This window comes from Musca autumnalis, unplaced genomic scaffold (assembly GCF_047663935.1).
Source record: "Musca autumnalis isolate F117 unplaced genomic scaffold, ASM4766393v1 scaffold_2, whole genome shotgun sequence".
Lineage (NCBI taxonomy): Eukaryota > Metazoa > Arthropoda > Insecta > Diptera > Muscidae > Musca > Musca autumnalis.
The window spans coordinates 175,826,316-175,846,147 of record NW_027411755.1 but is presented as its reverse complement, the minus strand read 5'-3'; the positions used below and the strand labels follow the sequence as shown (position 1 = coordinate 175,846,147).

The 19,832-nt window shown below is 33.9% G+C and overlaps 2 protein-coding genes across 3 annotated transcripts; both read left to right on the top strand.

Annotated features, from left to right (window-relative positions):
• The first annotated feature begins 2,065 nt into the window (after positions 1–2,065).
• LOC141394884 (uncharacterized) lies at positions 2,066–9,220 on the top strand. Its single transcript, XM_073969987.1, has 13 exons — positions 2,066–2,289; positions 2,990–3,130; positions 3,212–3,489; positions 3,551–3,672; positions 3,741–4,026; positions 4,444–4,565; positions 4,650–5,046; positions 5,110–5,231; positions 5,291–5,493; positions 8,092–8,306; positions 8,381–8,531; positions 8,599–8,696; positions 8,766–9,220. The coding sequence occupies exons 1-13, from the start codon at positions 2,187–2,189 to the stop codon at positions 9,093–9,095; spliced, it is 2,568 nt and encodes an 855-aa protein (XP_073826088.1). The 5' UTR covers positions 2,066–2,186; the 3' UTR covers positions 9,096–9,220.
• Positions 9,221–11,373: 2,153 nt separating this feature from the next.
• LOC141393196 (uncharacterized) lies at positions 11,374–18,277 on the top strand. 2 transcript variants are annotated; one of them, XM_073966161.1, is made up of 14 exons: positions 11,374–11,417; positions 11,588–11,733; positions 12,638–12,781; positions 12,855–13,084; positions 13,143–13,264; positions 13,336–13,633; positions 13,890–14,011; positions 14,076–14,481; positions 14,545–14,666; positions 14,732–14,934; positions 17,143–17,357; positions 17,426–17,579; positions 17,651–17,748; positions 17,816–18,277. In XM_073966161.1, the coding sequence occupies exons 2-14, from the start codon at positions 11,631–11,633 to the stop codon at positions 18,143–18,145; spliced, it is 2,547 nt and encodes an 848-aa protein (XP_073822262.1). In that variant the 5' UTR covers positions 11,374–11,417; positions 11,588–11,630; the 3' UTR covers positions 18,146–18,277. The 2 variants fall into 2 exon arrangements, with proteins under 2 accessions (XP_073822262.1, XP_073822260.1); XM_073966159.1 differs by having other exon boundaries at positions 11,387–11,517.
• Positions 18,278–19,832: the final 1,555 nt, after the last annotated feature.

Below are 19,832 nucleotides of genomic sequence, written 5' to 3'. Positions count from 1 at the left end.
AAATGGTCTCTTTTTATCGCTTGTGTTTGTCTATAAAGTCTAGACATGCTATCTCTTTCTTACCGAATCATATGGTTTTTTTGTTTTGATTTTCCATGGCGAATTTCTAGTTTTTTGACGTTTTAGATTCGATCAGCTGGGCTGAGGCATCTACCTTTCTAATTGTACCATGGTCCGATCATGCCTTGTTACCAAATGGTCTCTTGTTGTCTCTTTTTATCGCTTGTGTTTGTCTATAAAGTGTAGACATGCTATCTCTTTCTTACCGAATCATATGGTTTTTTGTTTTGATTTTTCATGGCGAATTCCTAGTTTTTATACGTTTTAGATTCGATCAGCTGGGCTGAGGCATCTACCTTTCTATATGTACCATGCACTAGAGACAACAAGAGACCATTCGGCTTTGTTGTAGCAATTCGCCGATGCATCTACCTTTTTAACTGTACCATGCTAGAGTGGTTTCATTGAAACTTTTAGGGATTCTTAAATCGAGTTCCCCACTACAGCAACTTCATGATTTTACTCTAGTATGGAAATCGAGCTAGGAACCCTGGATATCATGAAATTGTTTCAATGAAACCATCTAGTGTGATCAAGGACTTACCAAACGCGTAGGTAAAGATAACAAATAGGTAGCTACCTAACCGGTTACCTACCGGAAATTTGGTATTTAGTCTTCTTTACGCCAGAAATTTGTCGATATAGATCGACGGTGTGATGTAGCCCCCATAGGACGGTATCTCCCGAATTTCGGTATTTTGGAGGATAGCCACATTGTTATACTGAAATTGCTGAAATTTGCTCTTTAGTCTTCTTCATAAACGAAAGGAAACTTATTATTCCTTTTTACTTCAATACAACTCGAGGTGGAGGGTATAACAAGTTCGGGCCGGCCGAACTTAACGACGTTCTTACTCCTATACCTAATTAACGACGGGACGTACACAAATATTTCACCTTTCTACCACAACAACGCTCTCTGAGCGTCCGTATTACCTAAATACGTTGAGTCCAAAATCACATTTCAAACACAAAATCCGCGATCAAAACTTATTTAAATGTTTTCATAAAATAAATAATTTTCCTTTGCAAGTTTGGGCTTTTGTTTTCGAAATACAAAACACACATATACATGCATACAAAACGCTCTGTCATAGTTGAATTTGTTCAACTTCCAAAAAGTATACGGTCGACGTATTTCGGTAGTTCTCATAAGAATACATGTGCTCTAGTTTTTTCACCACATACGTTTTGGGAATACGGACGTATTTAGGCATAGCAGTTACTTGTTTTTGTCTTCAAATACAACTCTGATTTACTAACACATACATACATTTGTAGGTTATCTTCCAGCTGTTCATCATTTTTTCATAGACAGTCGGGTTAACAAATGTTTGACATTTTTGTAAAAATAAGTGAAATAATAATTGAAATGTGTTGAAAACAAAAGAAAATGAACAAAACAAAAATATGTGGACGGAAAACAAAAAGAAATCGTCAATTTTCATTTATAATTTACAACTGTTTTTGCAGTTGTCTGGACGCCTACGTTACACCGACAAGTTTTGGGGTTTTGACAATTGCTCTGTTCCTTTACTTGCCTGAGGTTACCATTTCTTACCATTTTTAACCTGTAAAGTGTTTCTTTACTTTTAATAGCATACAATTTATATGATAGCAGTTTACCACTTTTGCCATTTTCTGCCACTGTTACCATTTTTAAAAGTAAAGGAACAGACCAAATAAATACATGTACTCAACTGTCCTGCCATGTGTAAACGCATGGTTAGATATTTACATTAGCTCTGTTCCTTTACGTTCAAGAATCTTCAAGTTTTACCACTTTTTACTTGAAAAGCGTTCCTTTACTTCTGACACCATACAACTCATATGAGAGCAGTTTTCAACTTTTACTACTTTTGCCGGTTTTACCATTTTCAAAAGTAAAGAAACAGACCAATTCAATTATGTACCATTTGTGGTGAATAAAATCGTATACATACGCCGTGTATTGGGTAGGTACCTAATAATTGTTTTTTTAATAGTGGCAACACTGTATGATTCTGGTAATTGTTTGGTAAACATAACCAAGTACATGCTGTATGTGTTGACAAGACCTCTTGTTATTAGTTATTGTAAAGGTTGTAGAAAGGTTGCTGTTCGAAAAAAAGAAATTAAAAAAAAACATGAGTGGCTTGAAATTAATAAAAACAACATTCCAAACAAGGAAGGAAATAGTTGCTGTAAAATTTGATGGAATTAATGACCACAATTTGTTTGTAAATGAAGGTGTGTATGTATGTAAAAGCTATAAATTATGTTGGAATTCGTATTTTTAAGTCTATGGTAGAATGCATCCTGTTTATTGTTATTTGTGGATAAATATAAAACAATGTGGTGATTTAGACACCAGCAATAGTTCCAGGCATTTCTTGGATTTTATTTTGTCGTTCATTCGTAAACAAGCTGATGAATGAAGGGTCTTAAAACAACAAAGCCGAGCGGATAAATTTGACGGTGGTGACTTATTGAATATTAGTAAATTGGCGGCTGAATTTTAAACTTAGCAAATACAAATGGAAATATGTAGATGCAATTTATAATGACAGAATTACTAGGAGGGTTGGCGTTTTTTATTTTGGATGACGACTTCTATTTTGCTTTTCAAAATAGTCAGTCTTAATCCCGTAGTCGTTGTTTTATTATTTTATTGAAACAACTTTAATTTATTAGATGGGCGGTATTTTGACAAATTGGAGTCTTATTCCATTGTGTATCACATAAATTCCGGGACCAAATTGGCACCGCCATCTTTTGGGGGTCACCCTTATATTAAATTCTTATGTGAAAATTATAAAAAGATGACATGTCAGACCATTCTTGGCATCGAACATTTTACTGGGAGGTTGAGGGAGTAAGTCATCGATACATATGAAAAATGTACTATCCTACTAAAATATTTCAATAATGAGTTTGTAATTATTTTCAGTTAAGAAGACCTACAACATATCACCATTAACTGATGTAGAAGTTTTGAACAAAGAATTCCCTATAAAACCACACATATTTACGGATTTTGTACTGCAATATATTTCTACAGATTTTATATTGGATATTAAATTAGCCTATAGTAAGTAAATTTCTTTTTTTTCTTCAAATATTAAACACTTTATCTTTATATTAATTACATTTTCGTACTTTTCTATTTTAGATGAGACTAATTTGGAAGAGAAACCGGAATCTAAGTATGATTTCGAATCACAAACATGCAGTGAAAGTTCATTACCGATTCCAAACCCCCAACACCTGCCCATTATTACAAAAGTTTATAGCTGCACTCAAAACGATGATATTACCGAGAGCAAATATAGTGTAGATACTACACCTCCCTCTCCCACTATTCTATCTTCTACAAACGGAGATATTTCCAAGAGGAAATATAATGTAGATATTAATGTTCGCACTCCCGCTATTATACCTTCTGCAGAGGTATGTGTAATGCGTCGTATTTTTGTAAGACTTGATAAATGAGAATTCGTTCTTGTTATAGGCTATAAGAGAATTTCCCGAAATGCGACCATATTTAAAAATGGACTCACTAAAAAATATAGACAGATCAAGAATAGCCAAAGCTATTATTAAAAATATCCTGGGAAGCGATCTAAAAAAGCAGTATGTCCGATATATACATATGTATTTTTCTAAATAAGTAATTTTAATGCAATTTTTTATTTTTGTAGAATTCTTAAAGACGATTTTTTAAAATTGTCTGTTGAAGTTGTAGATATTTTTCCATTCGAAAAGAAAGAAACCTATTATATACCTTTTACAAAAGGTCGTTTGCCAAGAGGTAAATTGTACGACGCATATAACAACTACCGGAGAAAATTAATGGCCCCCGGATTAAAGGCTGCAAGTGAAAATTCAGAGTCTGTAAAGAGTTACAATGTCAGTCAAGAGAAACACTGCTATAACAATGAATCTACGACCATCCATAATGAGCCATCTACTATTCTTTCAGTACAGGTAAGTAAAGTTTGCCAAATAATTCTTGTCGAAAGAGTGTACATTTTTTGTAAAAGAAATTTAGTTTATACCCTTTCATCGTTTTAATATAAAGAAGCCTACATGATCATTAACATATAAAGTCAAACTTCTCTCGGAACGAAGAATTACTATTTTATATAGAGAAACACTTTTCACAAAGAGACCATTTTATATTTTTGTTTTATAAAACAATTTCTTATCAAATTGTTCGTTTAGAGAGGTTCAACTGTTCAATTATAAATTCAGCTTTGACAACAAATATTCTTTGGCCACAACCAACTTCTTCTTTTAAATGATGTACAAATTTTGCTGTCGAATTTCTTTAACAATATGAATTTTTCTATGATTTACTCATTTGTATGTTTTATAAACATTACGACTTTGTTTCTATTCCAGCAAATAAGACACATTCCTGCAATGATAAAGTTTTTAAATCGTCAATCTTTGGAAAATAGTCATAGAATAGAAATAGCCAAGGCTATAGCAGAATTTATCCTAAATCGAAATCCCAAGAGACAGTGAGTTTATTAGAAAATTTTCATTTTTTCACCACTTTGACATTTTTAAGTATCTATAATTTATTTTCCCATTTAATTTTTCAGACTTATCAGAGAGGATTTTTTACAGTTGTCTCAATCGATTGTAGAAATTTTTCCATTCGAAAAAGCGGAAACATATTACATGCCATATTTCAAAGGACGCTTGTCAAGAGGTAAATTGTACAATGCATATTATAACTATAGGGCCCAATTATGCGCAGACGGAATAACTAGAAGTTCTAATTCAAATCCTGAAAGCAACTGTGAGTCTATAGAGACTCATAGCAACTTTGCACAGCAGATCAATGACTTGAAATCAGAACCTTGTGATGATTTAGAATTTGAGACTTGCAGTTCCAGTTCCATGTCTTGTATAGACAATGCTGAAGCTTCGAATTTAAATCAAAATCATTATATTGACAACACGGGTGAATTATTTGATGATATGCCTTCGGTAGAGGTATGTATGTTAAGGGATTTTTATGAAATTTAAAAAAAAAATTATACCGTTGTTCTTTTTTAGAGAATAAAGCAAATCCCTGAAATCACTGAGCTTTTAAATTATAAAACCCTACAAAATAAGAATCGAATAAAAATAGCCAAAGCTATAATAGAATTTTTATTGAATCCAAATCCAAACAGGCAGTATGTTTCATCGAACCTCTTTTATCCATATTTTTAATTTAACACTTTTTTCATTTCAGACTTTTAAAGCAACATTATTTACACTTGTCTCAGGCAATTGTGGATATTTTCCCATTGGAAACGAAAGAAACCTATTATATTCCTTACAGCAAAGGCAAAATGACAAAAGGAAAATTGTACGATGCATATACAAACCATAGAACCAAATTGTGTGCAGCAGGACTAATAACAAGGCGTTCTAATTCGAGACCTAAGAAAAATGGTGAATATGAACATATACCTTATATCATACATTTCAGAAAGGGTCTATAGAAGCACCCTTGCTTTAAGAAAGGTTACACAGAAGCACTCCTTCTTTCAGAAAGGGTCTATAGAAGCACCCTTGCTTTAAGAAAGGTTACACAGAAGCACTCCTTCTTTCAGAAAGGGTCTATAGAAGCACCCTTGCTTTAAGAAAGGTTACACAGAAGCACTCCTTCTTTCAGAAAGGGTCTATAGAAGCACCCTTGCTTTAAGAAAGGTTACACAGAAGCACTCCTTCTTTCAGAAAGGGTCTATAGAAGCACCTTTCCGAAAGGTTCTATAGAAGCACCTTTCCGAAAGGTACTATAGAAGCACCTTTCCGAAAGGTACTATAGAAGCACCTTTCCGAAAGGTTCTATAGAAGCACCTTTCCGAAAGGTTCTATAGAAGCACCTTTCAGAAAGGTTTTATAGAAGCACTTTTCCGAAAGGTTCTATGGAAGCATCTTTACGAAAGGTTCTATAGAAACACCTTTCCGAAAGGTTCTATGGAAGCACCTTTACGAAAGGTTCTATGGAAGCACCTTTACGAAAGGTACTATAGAAGCACCTTTCCGAAAGGTACTATAGAAGCACCTTTCCGAAAGGTACTATAGAAGCACCTTTCCGAAAGGTTCTATAGAAGTACCTTTCGGAAAAGTTCAATAGAAGCACCTTTCCGAAAGGTTCTATAGAAGAACCAAAGAACCTTTCCGAAAGGTTCTATAGAAGCACCTTTCCGAAAGGTTCTATAGGAGCACCTCGCCGAAAGGTTCTATAGAAGCACCTTACCGAAAGGTTCTATAGAAGCACCTTTCCGAAAGGTTCTATAGAAGCACCTTTCCGAAAGGTTCTATGGAAACACTTTTCCGAAAGGATAGGAGCACCCTTTCGAAAGGTTCTATAGAAGCACATTTCCGAAAGGTTCTATAGAATCACCTTTCCGAAAGGTTCTATAGAATCACCTTTCCGAAAGGTTCTAAAGAAGCACCCTTTCTTTTTAAAGATTTCTTAGGAGGTTATCCAAGAGGATAATAGGCGTGGATTTTTAAAGATTTTGTAGGAGGTCCCAAAGAGGACAAAGGCGTGGATTTTTAAAGATTTTGTAGGAGGTCCCAAAGAGGACAAAGGCGTGGATTTTTAAAGATTTTGTAGGAGGTCCCAAAGAGGACAAAGGCGTGGATTTTTAAAGATTTTGTAGGAGGTCCCAAAGAGGACAAAGGCGTGGATTTTTAAAGATTTTGTAGGAGGTCCCAAAGAGGACAAAGGTGGGATTTTTAAAGATTTTCTAGGAGGTCCTAAAGAGGATAAAGGCGTGGACTTTCAAAGATTTTCTAGGAGGTCCTAAAGAGGATAAAGGCGTGGACTTTCAAAGATTTTCTAGGAGGTCCTAAAGAGGATAAAGGCGTGGACTTTCAAAGATTTTTTAGGAGGATAAAAGAGTGGACTTTCAAGCATGTTTTAGGAAGATAAAAGCTTGGACTTTCAAAGATCTTTTCGGAGATCCAAAAAAATCGAAGGCGTGGATTTTTAGGAGATCCGAAAGAGGATAATAGCTCTGAATTTTTAAAGATTTTTTAGGAGGTCCAAAGAAGGCCATGGCTGGATTTTTAGGAGATCCTAAAGTGGACAAAGGCGTGGATTTTAAAAGATTTTTAGGAGATCCTAAAGTGGACAAAGGCATGGATTTTAAATGATTTTTAGGAGATCCTAAAGTGGACAAAGGCGTGGGTTTTTAAAGATTTTTAGGAGATCCTAAAGTGGACAAAGGCGTGGATTTTTAAAGATTTTTAGGAGATCCTAAAGTGGACAAAGACGTGGATTTTTAAAGATTTTTAGGAGATCCTAAAGTGGACAAAGGCGTGGATTTTTAAAGATTTTTAGGAGATCCTAAAGTGGACAAAGGCGTGGATTTTTAAAATTTTTTAGGAGATCCTAAAGTGGACAAAGGCGTGGATTTTTAAAGATTTTTAGGAGATCCTAAAGTGGACAAAGGCGTGGATTTTTAAAGATTTTTAGGAGATCCTAAAGTGGACAAAGGCGTGGATTTTTAAAGATTTTTAGGAGATCATAAAGTGGACAAAGGGGTGGATTTTTAAAGATTTTTAGGAGATCCTAAAGTGGACAAAGGCGTGGATTTTTAAAGATTTTTAGGAGATCCTAAAGTGGACAAAGGCGTGGATTTTTAAAGATTTTTAGGAGATCCTAAAGTGGACAAAGGCGTGGATTTTTAAAGATTTTTAGGAGATCCTAAAGTGGACAAAGGCGTGGATTTTTAAAGATTTTTAGGAGATCCTAAAGTGGACAAAGGCGTGGATTTTTAAAGATTTTTAGGAGATCCTAAAGTGGACAAAGGCGTGGATTTTTAAAGATTTTTAGGAGATCCTAAAGTGGACAAAGGCGTGGATTTTTAAAGATTTTTAGGAGATCCTAAAGTGGACAAAGGCGTGGATTTTTAAAGATTTTTAGGAGATCCTAAAGTGGACAAAGGCGTGGATTTTTAAAGATTTTTAGGAAGACAATATCCGTGGATTTTTAACGACTTTTTAAGTATATATTATTTTTTACACGCTTTAAAGGTTATGATGAATCTCTAACACGAATCAATGAAACCATAACCCCGCATGAATTGGACATTCTTATAGCCATGGATTCAGACTGGAATGCGATTAAAGATCTTTGGAGAAAGTCCTATTCGCACAGGCGAAAAGAGTTACTAAATGATAAAATAAGTACACAGATCTACCTCAATCACTATAATATTCCAAAATTGAATGAAAACTATTATGATTTGGTAAGTATTAGAAGTTTGATTAACACTTGACACATTTTGATTAATGTAGAAACAAATCTGATCTGTCTTTTTAGCTTCAAATCGATTTTAACATATTATATTCGTCAACGAAAAACATCTCAGAGTGGAAAATATACTATCCCAAAGTAATTGCCATGTTTCAAGAATCTTGCGATACCAATGTTAACAACATATTAGCTAAAATTGATAAAACAAATGACGAAGGTATGTTTATATTAAACATTATTTTCAAAACAGACTGAAACTAATTGTCCACATTTCAACAACAAAGATTCAAAGCTTGCTCTATCGTTAATGCTTATACCCTACATGTTACCAATCCTAAGGGTTTCAAAATTAGCGTCCCAGGAATCGTTTATCTGTTACAAGGTTTGTAGATTGAATAAACATTAAAAATAATAATTTAATATTTTGTTATTAATTTTTTTTGTTATATAGATTAGTCAAAATGCATATGACAATAATGAAAGTCCCGCCAAAAGAATTAAAACGGAAACACAACCGAAAATTTATTTTATTGGTGATGCTGGTGTTCGTATTTCAGCTGCATATTTGGATTTATTTGGAAATAGATTTAAATTTGAAAATCCCTTAAAAGCTGTTGAAGCCTGCTTTTACTGCTACACAACCATGAACATTAAATATCCCCAAACATGTCACTATACGTGGATATTTTTACAAAAAATTATTTACGAAATCGAAACACCACACGATGTCGAAATACCAGCTGTAAATACTTTAATAAACGATTTAAAGAGAGAAGACTAAAAAAATATTTTCTACAAGGAAAATATTATAAATTGTTAATGTGTTCAGGAAGAGAAGTATCTTTGATCTTAATTTGTCCTTGAATTTATAAATGTGATACTAATAAATCTATTTTTAAATTAAATACATTTTTCGGATTTTCTTTTCATTTAGATGGAAGAAAGCTCTTGCTTACTATTTTTTGTAAACGTGGGCACTTTGATTTTTCCGTTGTGTCACCTGGGAAACCACCTTTGTGATTGTTTAAGGACTGTTCAAGAATTGTTTTGAAATGTTCACCAAAGCTAGTTGTTGTGACTCTGATTACAAAGATTTATTTCGTAAACAAATCCATGCTTCCTGACATAATGACCCAAAACTTAAAAAAATTCGACCTATCGGAAGGAACGACTGGTTCCAATATGGACTATGTATGTGGAAATTATTATACAACATTAGTTTTTTTTGTAGGGAAAGTTAAATACGTACAAACGTATAAAACTACCATAATTTTAGCTCTGTTCCTTTACGTGGAAGAATCTTCGAGTTTTACCAGTTTTTACTCAACTTTTACTACTATTACCAGTTTTACCATTTTCAAAAGTAAAGGAGCAGACCATCTGCATTGTTCCTTTACTTTTGAAAATGGTAAAAGCGGCAAAAGTTGTAATCTGCTCCCATATGAATTGTATGGTGTCTGAAGTAAAGGAACGCTTTTCGAGTAAAAGTGGTAAAACTTGAAGATTATTGCACATAAAGGAACACAGCAATCGTTGCATTACATTTGGTCTGTTCCTTTACTTTTGAAAATGGTAAAACCGGCAAAAGTATTAAAACTTGTAAACTGCTCCCATATGAATTGTATGGTGCCTGAAGTAAAGGAACACTTTTTGAGTAAAAAGTGGTACAACTTGAAGATTCTTGCACGTAAAGGAACAGAGCTATTATATGTACTTGTGTCTTTTTACTTTTACAGTAATAATTATTCAGTAACTTCTTTTCAGAGAATAAGAGAGATTTTACCCCCTGTTTTTGTAACTATTTTTTGTTCGTTCGTCTATATTCGTAATAATTTGGGCATCCATAACTCTGTCCCTAAATGATATACAGATCTAATTCATCGTAAACACGTTCTATATATAGTTAAGAATTCCTCATTCAAAAATCAGCGTTCCACATTTGCGCTAAGGCGAGTAAATCGATCTAAAGAAATTGACAATTCGTGTGAGAACATAATTTTTTTTACAAAAACTGGGGGTTACTCTTTGATACGAAAATAGAGAAAAAAGTAAAATGACAGCATTTACTAAACTTTATCAAGATAACACCTGATAACCAAAACAAAAACATTGGCGCCAATGCATGAAAGAAAAACCAACTACAAAGCAATCAAAAAGTTCTTCAATTTTAAGCAAAATAAATAAAAATAATTATTATATTAATAAAATAATCAATAAATTTAGCTGAATTGTAATATTTATAGTAATTTTCCACAAAAATAAGATAAACATTGGGCAGCTGACCATTAGCAGATGATTAAAAAACAGCTGATCGAACTTGGTAAATGTTGCTGGGAAAAATTCCTTCAGTAACTTTTAGCAATTTCTCAGCAAACAACTGTCACTTCGCTCTCTTTTACTGAACTTTTGTGTAAAAAGACAGCATTTAGTAACATTTCGTAATAATTATTTCAAATTAGGTTTGTCCTTGTACTTTCTCAGTAAATATTACTCAGTAACTTCTTTTTAGAGAGTAAAGCATTTTATACTCTTTCAAAGGAAAAAATTAAAAAAGTAAAAAGACAACATTCAGTAAAAATTTTCAATTTGATTAATATCTACGATTATGATATTTGAGTATTTTAAACTTTTGACAACTGCTTAAAGCTACAAAATGTTACTGAACAAAATTCCTTCAGTAAAAATTATAAGTTCTCAGTAATAAAAATTTCAAAACAAGTTTCTCAATTCATTCTCTTTTACTGAACATTGTGTAAAAAAAACAACATTCAGTAATAATTTGTAATAATTATTACAAATTATCGAGTACGCAGACACACTTATTATCACGTAAAGAGACACATTTAAAATCCATTCACTGAAGAATAATAACATTGAAATGCCTTATCTTGTTATAAAAGAGATCATTTAAGTTAATATTTTTTTGTTTCATAAATTTTCGTCATATTTCACACAAAATTTGAGGAAAACACTTAAATAATTACGTTCATTTATTTACATTTTGCCGTCGTATACATACGCCATGTATTAGGTAGTCACCTAATAAATGTATGGTTATTCTCAAACATTGGCAACACTGTACAAAGTTGCCTTTCTGATTGTGGTAAGTTACAATATATGTGGTCTATTTTTCACAATTGTTTTGTAAATATCAACTATGTACATTCAATATTTGTGAATGTATATACATACATATGTCTGTGGTATGTAAACATACATAAGTACATGAATACGCTGGCAAGACGTGTTTTAATAGTTTTTGTATTGTTTCAGCGAGAAAAGGTTGCTGTTGGGAAAATTGAAATAAATAAAAAACATGAGTGGCTTGAAATTAATAAAAACAACATTCCAAACAAGGAAGGAAATAGTTGCAGTAAAATTTGATGGACTCAATGACTACAATTTGTTTGTAAATGAAGGTATGTATAGATTATAAATTATGTTCATATCTTGGATAAAACACGCAATGGTTGGAATTTGTATTTTTTTTAAGTTTATGGCAGAATGCCTCCCAATTGTTTGTGTTTATTTGTGGACATAATTAAACAATGTGATGATTTACACCACAGCAATTTTTCCCGACATTTCTTGGATTTTATTTTGTCGTTCATTCGTAAACCGGCTGGTGAATGAAGACCTCAAACATCAAAGCCGAACGAAAGAATTTAACGGCGTTGGCTTATCGAATTCTAGTCAATTGGCGGCTGAATTTTAAACTCGACAAATTCAAGAGGAAATAGTTAAAATTTATAATGACAAATTATGGGACAACCAACACAGGTCGAACGGGAAGCCAATTGGTATTAACTCTATTTTAGTAAAAAGCTCACTAATGTTTAAGAAACAATTTTAGAGTGGTAGATATTAGCTTTGATGTTATGCATCTGGAGAACGTGTCTGCAGAATGTGTGATGATTTTAATTCCTTATATTTTATTGTAGACTTTAGTTTAGACATAAATGGTATGTTCCAGAACTGCAAGAAGCTACTAATTTGTACTTCAAAGAAGATGAATAACTACTTAATGTTAAGCGAAAAATTATTTTCTAGCTTTTGCTGCATTTATAAATAAAACACTGTAGCTCAATTTTTTAATTATTTATTCCCTTTCAACTCCTATGAGGAACATAGGTCAAAATAATTAAAAATTCACCTATGCAATGACTGAAATCGATAGCAACAAATTATAAAAACCCACAATGTTCTCAAGCGAAATAACTCTTTGAATTATAGCTAAAGTAAATGTTCATGTTGCCATTGTTTGAAAACTTACTATGCTGCTACCAAAAAATATTTCAATAATGAGTATGTAATTATTTTCAGTTAAGAAGACCTACAACATACCGCCGTTAACCGATGTAGAAGTTTTGAACAAGGAATTCCCTATAAAACCACACATATTTATGGATTTTGTACTGCAATATATTTCTTCTACAGACTTTGTATTGGATATTAAATTAGCCCAACGTGAGTATTTTTAAATGTTTTAACTTTACATATTTTATGTGTTTTAATACATTGTTGTACTTTCCTATTTTAGATGATACTAATTTGACCGTAAAGTCCGAATTTTACGATGATTTTGAAGTACAAACTTGCAGTGGTAGTTCATCAAAATTTGTAGCTAATACATCGACACCAAAGCCGCAACACCCACATTTTATAACAGAAGTTTATAGTCACACTCAAAATGAAGAAGATATTACCAACAACAAATGTAACGTATATTCTACACCTCCTCCCACTTCGATTACACCTTCCTCCGTAAAGGTAAGTTTATATAAATATTTTTTAAGGATTGTTAAATAGAAATTCCTTCTTTTCTTAGAATATATGTGATATTCCTGAATTGTTGCCGTATTTAAAATGTAAATACCTGGAAAATAAAGACAGAACAAAAATAGCCAAAGCCATAATTATAAATATCCTGGGACATGACCTAAAAAAGCGGTAAGCTCAATAAATACATATCTTGCAATAATAACTTATTTTAATATATTGTGCGTTTTTTATTTTCATAGACTTCTTAAGGAGGATTTCATAAAACTATCTGAAGAAATTGTCGATATTTTCCCATTCGAAATAAAAGAAACATATTATATACCATTTACCAAAGGTCGTTTGGCGAGAGGTAAATTGTACGATGCATATAACAATTACCGGAGGAAATTAAATACAGACGGATTAATAAGTACAAGTGATAATTCAGAGCCTGAAAATAGTCAAGATGCTGAAATGTTTAATGTCAGTCAAGAGGAGCACTATTTTGGCAATGAATCTATGGCCTTTAATGACCCATCTACACTTCCATCTGCCCAGGTATGTGGAGCTTGTCAAGGAACCCTTTTTTATAAAACTACTCGTTGTAGAGAAGTTCAAATGTAAATAACAAAGTGTGGTAAAAAATTAAAAAAAAAACTCTACGCGTTTGGAAGTATAAGACCAGCTTATGCAGCAAATAACCTCTGGCAACCGCCACCTTTTTTTACATAATTTAAAAATAAAATACCTCAAATTTCTTTCAGCAAAACTCATTTTTCAAAATTTAACTCGTTTGAATTTGAATCTTTTTCAGCAAATTAGGCGTATCCCTGGAATGATACAGTTTTTAAAACGACAAACTCTGGAAAATAAGGATAGATCAAAAATAGCGAATACTGTAATAGCATTTATACTAAATCGAAATCCCAAGAGACGGTGAGTTCATTAGAACGTTTTTTTTACCATTTCAATATTTTTCTTTGCATTTCATTTTTTTCAGACTTTTCAAAGATGATTTTTTACAGTTGTCTCAGACGATTGTAGAAATTTTCCCACTGGAAATAAGGGAAACATATTACATACCATTTACAAATGGACGCCTAGCAAGGGGAAAATTGTACGATGCATATAATAACCAAAAGACTAAATTATGTGCCGCTGGAATTATAACTAGACGTTCTAATGCAAATCCTGAAAACAATTGTGAATCTATAGAGCTTCCTCATTGCAACTCTCCACAGGTGATCAATGACGTGAAATCAGAACCATGTGATGATTTGGAATTTGAGAGTTGCAGTTCCAGTTCCTTGACCTATATAGATAATATCGAAGCTCCCAATTCTACACAAAACCATTATTTTAATTTTAACACAACGGGTACATTATTTGGTGTACCTTCCGTAGAGGTATGTTAATGGCTTTTTTTGTAGGAAACTTAAAAAATAACAACCACCTCGCTTCTTTTTTAGCAAATAAAACAAATTCCTGAAATCAAGCAGCTTTTAAAATATAAAACTCTACAAAATAAGGATCGAGTAAAAGTAGCCAAAGCTATAGTGGCATTTTTATTGAATCCACATCCAAATAGGCAGTATGTTCAGCTAAAACTTTTTTACGATTTTTATTCCAATACAATCTTTTTGTATTAATTTTCAGACTTTTAAAAGAAGATTTTCTACAATTGTCTCAGTCGATTGTTGAAATTTTTTCATTGGAAATAAAGGAAACTTATTATATACCATACAGCAAAGGCCAGTTGGCAAAGGGAAAATTGTTCGATGCCTATAATAATCACAGATCCAAATTAGTTGCAGCTGGGCTTTTAACAAGACGTGCTATTACAAGGTCTAACAATAATGGTGAGTGTGAATATGTACTTACACAAAATACATACATAACAAGTAAAAAAGTATCAGTCGGCTTTGCCGACAGAGATATACCCTCAGCCTGTGTATATTGAAACAATTTTTCCCAAAATACGTATGTATTTAGGGGGTTTTGAACCGGCAAAAATGTTGATTAGGATTAAAGATCAAAAGTTTTGCGGAGGAGATACTAAAAGGAATGGATCGACATTGACCGTTATGGAAGTGGATCTCCAGCCTCAACATATGGTGCCATAGGAGGTTTTTACACTCTTCGGGCTGTTTGCTCAAGAAGTATGGACTTGCCCCTAAAAAAACTTTTACCATCGCAATTGAGGCAGCGAATGCAAGTTGCTTCAACAAAAATCAAAGTGATTCGATATTAGGTCTTAAAGTGAACTTATCCAGAATTGTGTGTGGGAGGTACCGGATGGAGTGGACAAATATAGTCCATAATTGAACCTGATCTATATCTGGTAGATATATTAGGATGTGTGTGGGAGGTACCGGATGGAGTGGACAAATATAGTCCATAATTGAACCTGATCTATATCTGGTAGATATATTAGGATGTGTAAAGTATAGACCAACAATTTTTCCGAACATTTTTGAACTTTTGTGGGGGAGGTACTTGAAGGAGTGGACCGATATGGGTTATCTTCAAACTTAAACTATGTTTGGACAAAATATTACTAAGGCCATATTTTGGACTGAATCGGCAGATCCGTTCGAGAGTTACCTTGCGCGCCAACCACCTCACACGGTGTCATAGGGGTTTTTTGCAACTTTCATGCTGTTTCTCAGGAAGTATGGACTTGCCCCTGATGAAACTTGTACCGTCGTATGGACGGCAGTGAATACAAGTTGCTAAAAGAAAAAAAAAACGCGATTCGAGAGATGGTCCTAAACTGAACTTTTCCGAAATTTTGTGTGTGAGGTACCCGAAGGAGTGGACCTATTAAGACCATATTGGAAACTCATATTACTCTGGTAGAAAGTTTACGCTGTACAAAGTATGGATCAAATCGGTCACTCACACAAACTTTCCGAACATTTTCGAACTTTTGTGGGGGAGGTACCGGAAGGAGTGGACCGATGTTGCTCATCTTCGAACTTAAACTAAGTTTGGGCAAAGTATTACGAAAGCCAAAATTTGAACCGAATCGGTTCATCCGTTCGAGAGTTATCGTGCGCTCCAGCCAGCAGGACAGACAGACGGATGGACATGGCTAGATCGACTCCAAATTGTCTGAAACATATTTCGTCCAAACATACTTGGGGTCTAAAACCATTATTTCGATGAGGCACATTTTCATAGTATCAAAGTGTATATACCCTCCTTAGCCTAAAGGCTGAGGGTATAACAAGGGTAACTGCTGGGGCTAAAGTACTCGTATTTTCACATGTGAGATCCAAAGGGGACAATGGGCGTGGAGTTTTAAAGATTTTTTAGGAGTTCCCAAAGAGGACAATAGACGTGAATTTTTAAAGATTTTTAGGAGGTCCCAAAGGCTACAATAGGCGTGGGTTTTTAAAGATTTCTTAGGAGGTCCCAAGGAGGACAGACAATATGTGTGGATTTTTAGAGATTTCTTAGGAGGTCCAAAAAAAGACAATGGATGTTTAAAGAGATCTCAAAGAGGACAATAGGCGTGGGTTTTTAAAGGTTTCTTAGGACGCCCCAAGGAGGACAATATGTGTAGATCTTTACAGATTTCTTAGGAGGTCCCAAAAAAGACAATGGATCTTTAAAGAGGTCTCAAAGCTTGGGCTTTTAAATAGTCGTGCTTTTTTAAGATTTGTTGGGAGGTCCCGCAGAAGGCAATAGGTGTGTTTTTTTCTTTAAGATTTGTTAGGAGGTCCAACAGAAGCAATAAGCGTGTTTTTTCAGATTTGTTATGAGGTCGCAAAGAGGACGATAGACGTGGTTTTTTTAACATCTTAAGGCGGTCGCATAGAACAATAAGCGTGGATGTTTTAAGATATTTTGGAGGTCCCAGAGGACAATAAGCGTCGATTTTTTAAAAGGTCCCAGATGACAATAAGCGTGTTTTTTTCAAGATGTTTCAGGAGATCCCAAAGGACAATAAGCGTGGATGTTTTAAGATTTTCAGGAGGTCCCAGAGAAGACAATATGATTTTATTTTTAATGATTTGCACTTGTGTATATATTAATCTGCACATTCCTTCTTCTTCAAATAGAGCAAGATGAATCTCTAACACGAATTAGTGAAACTATAAGCCCAGATGAATTGGAAGTTCTCATAGCCATGGACTCAGACTGGAATACGATTAAAGATCTTTGGAGAAAGTCCTACGCCCACAGGCGTAAAGAATTAATAAGTGACAAAATAAGTGCACAGGTCTACCTCAATCGCTATAATATTTCAAAATTGAATGAAAACTTTTATGATTTGGTAAGTAGTAGACATTTGATTAACTTTTAAAATACTTCGATTAATTTAAAACCCATCTGTTCTTATAGCTTTATATAGATTTTAACATATTATATTCAACAACGAAACACATCTCAGAGGAATGGAAAATATACTATTCCAAATTAATTGCCAGATTTCAGCAATCAAGAGATACCAATGTTATGAACATATTAGCTAATATCAGTAAAACCAACGACGAAGGTATGTTTATATAGAGTACTATGTATTTTCAAAACAGACTAAAACTAATTGTCCATATTTCAACAACAAAGATTGCCAACTTGCTCTGTCGCTAATGCTTATACCATATATATTACCGATCCACAAGATAACAAAATTAGAATCCCAGGAATCATTTATCTGTTACAAGGTTAGTAGAACAAATCAAATTCCATGTGACAATTGTTTAATGTTGTATTATAATTAATTTTATATAGAACAACGAAAAGTCATATGATAAAACTGAAAGTCCTGCAAAAAGAATCAAGACCGAAACACAACCGAAGGTTTATTTCGTTGGGGATGATGAACACGTTATTTCCGCTGCATATTTGGATTTATTTGACAATAGATGGAAATTTGAAAATCCCTTGAAAGCTGTTGAAGCCTGTTTTTACTGCTACACAACCATGAACATTAAATATCCCCAAACATGTCACTATACGTGGACATTTTTACAAAAAATTATTTACGAAATCAACACACCGCACGACATCGAAATGCCAGCTGTAAATACTTTAATACACGATTTAAGGAGAGAAAATTAAAAACAAAAGTATTTTCTATAAAGAAAATATTAAAAATATTTAATGTGTTCAGGAAGAGGAGTATCTTCGATCTTAATTTGTCCATACAATTGTAAATCATTAATTTTTTTCAATTAAATTCATTTTTTCGGATTTTGTTTTGTTTTAAATGCAAGAAGGAGACATAAATACATTTTTGCTATCTACCTGGTCAGGTCCAATCTTAGTTACCTTTCCGTGGTGTCACCTGAGGAACCTCATTTAACACCGGTTAAATGTGTGCACTAATATGGCTTAATATGGGGACGATGCAGTTCACGCTGAGAAGGAAAGTATCAGTTAGCTGTGCAGACAGAGATATAGGCTGACTTCCGTTCGTCAGATGCTTTGCAGTTTTTAAACTTCGTCAAAATATTTCAGTTGCACACTCATGCACTGTTCCTCGAAAATACAACTAAATGCAACAGAAATAAAAATTATGCATGTTTGCTTTTTACCTACGTTAAAAATGCGCAATTGTGACGTTTTGAAGTACACAGCTTCGCATTTGTTAAGTATTACGGCGTTATGAAACACTATACTTCAGTCATTTGCAAAGTGTCAGCCATAATCACAGCCTCGGAGCTAAAGAAAAAAGTGAACACAATACTTCTGACGTCTATAGGTGTTTTTAGACTTTCCCCGAAAAAAACTGTATCGTCGTAACTAGGGTCGCATACACAACATGTTGTCAAAAAACTATCCCAGGGCGAATCCACAGACTGCACTCTTTGCAAACATTCAATATTCGGACATAATCCGAGTCTTTAAGAAATAATATGTACAACGTGTAGACCAAATCGGTTTCTCTCATCGAGGGTTGGTTGGTGGGTACAGGCTTTTTAGGAGCTTGTAGGCCATTATCTAAGGAAGTATGAACTTGTCCACGAAAAAAATTGCACCGTTGTGACAGAAATCACTTGTTGCAAAAAAAATCAAAACGATCCGAAATGAGCTGATAAATGGTAGTTTTTCTAAATTATGTACTGAGAGGCACACGAACATCCCATACAGGATCGTCTCTCACATCAATGAGTGCACCCCGATTCATATTAGTTCAATGATATGGGTGCTACTGTTTATTGCCGAGTACGAACGACGTGTCCTAAGACACCATTTGTAGAGGAGTTTTACATGGCTGAAATACTCAGGAAATGTCGCCTACATTACTTAGGGGTATTTTGCCACCGTTGAAAATTAGATGTTGCCTAGCCGGGGAATCGTACACACGACTTTCACCGTGCAAGACGGGTGTGTATATTATTGCAGCATGGTGGCACCCAAGTAATATTACCATAAGCAAAGTTATGACCAATTCGGGTTACTCCCTTCGAAATTTATTTTGCGCACTACTTTAGCGAACATTTTTGTGAACTTTTGTGGTGAGGCACAGCAAGGAGTTGACCGATATGGTCTATCTTCGAATTTAAACTAAGATTGGACAAAACATTCCGATTTTCATAATTTGAACCAAATCCGTTGATCAGTTTGAGAGTTGTCGTGCTCACCAGCCAACCAGGCCGACGGACAGACATGGCTTAATCAACTACAAACTGTCTGAAACGGATTTCGTGAAAACGTAATTGGGGTCTAAAAGAATTATTTCGATTAGGCACGATTTTGGCCGTATCAAAGTGTATACACTCTCTTTATCCAAAAGGCTGTGGGT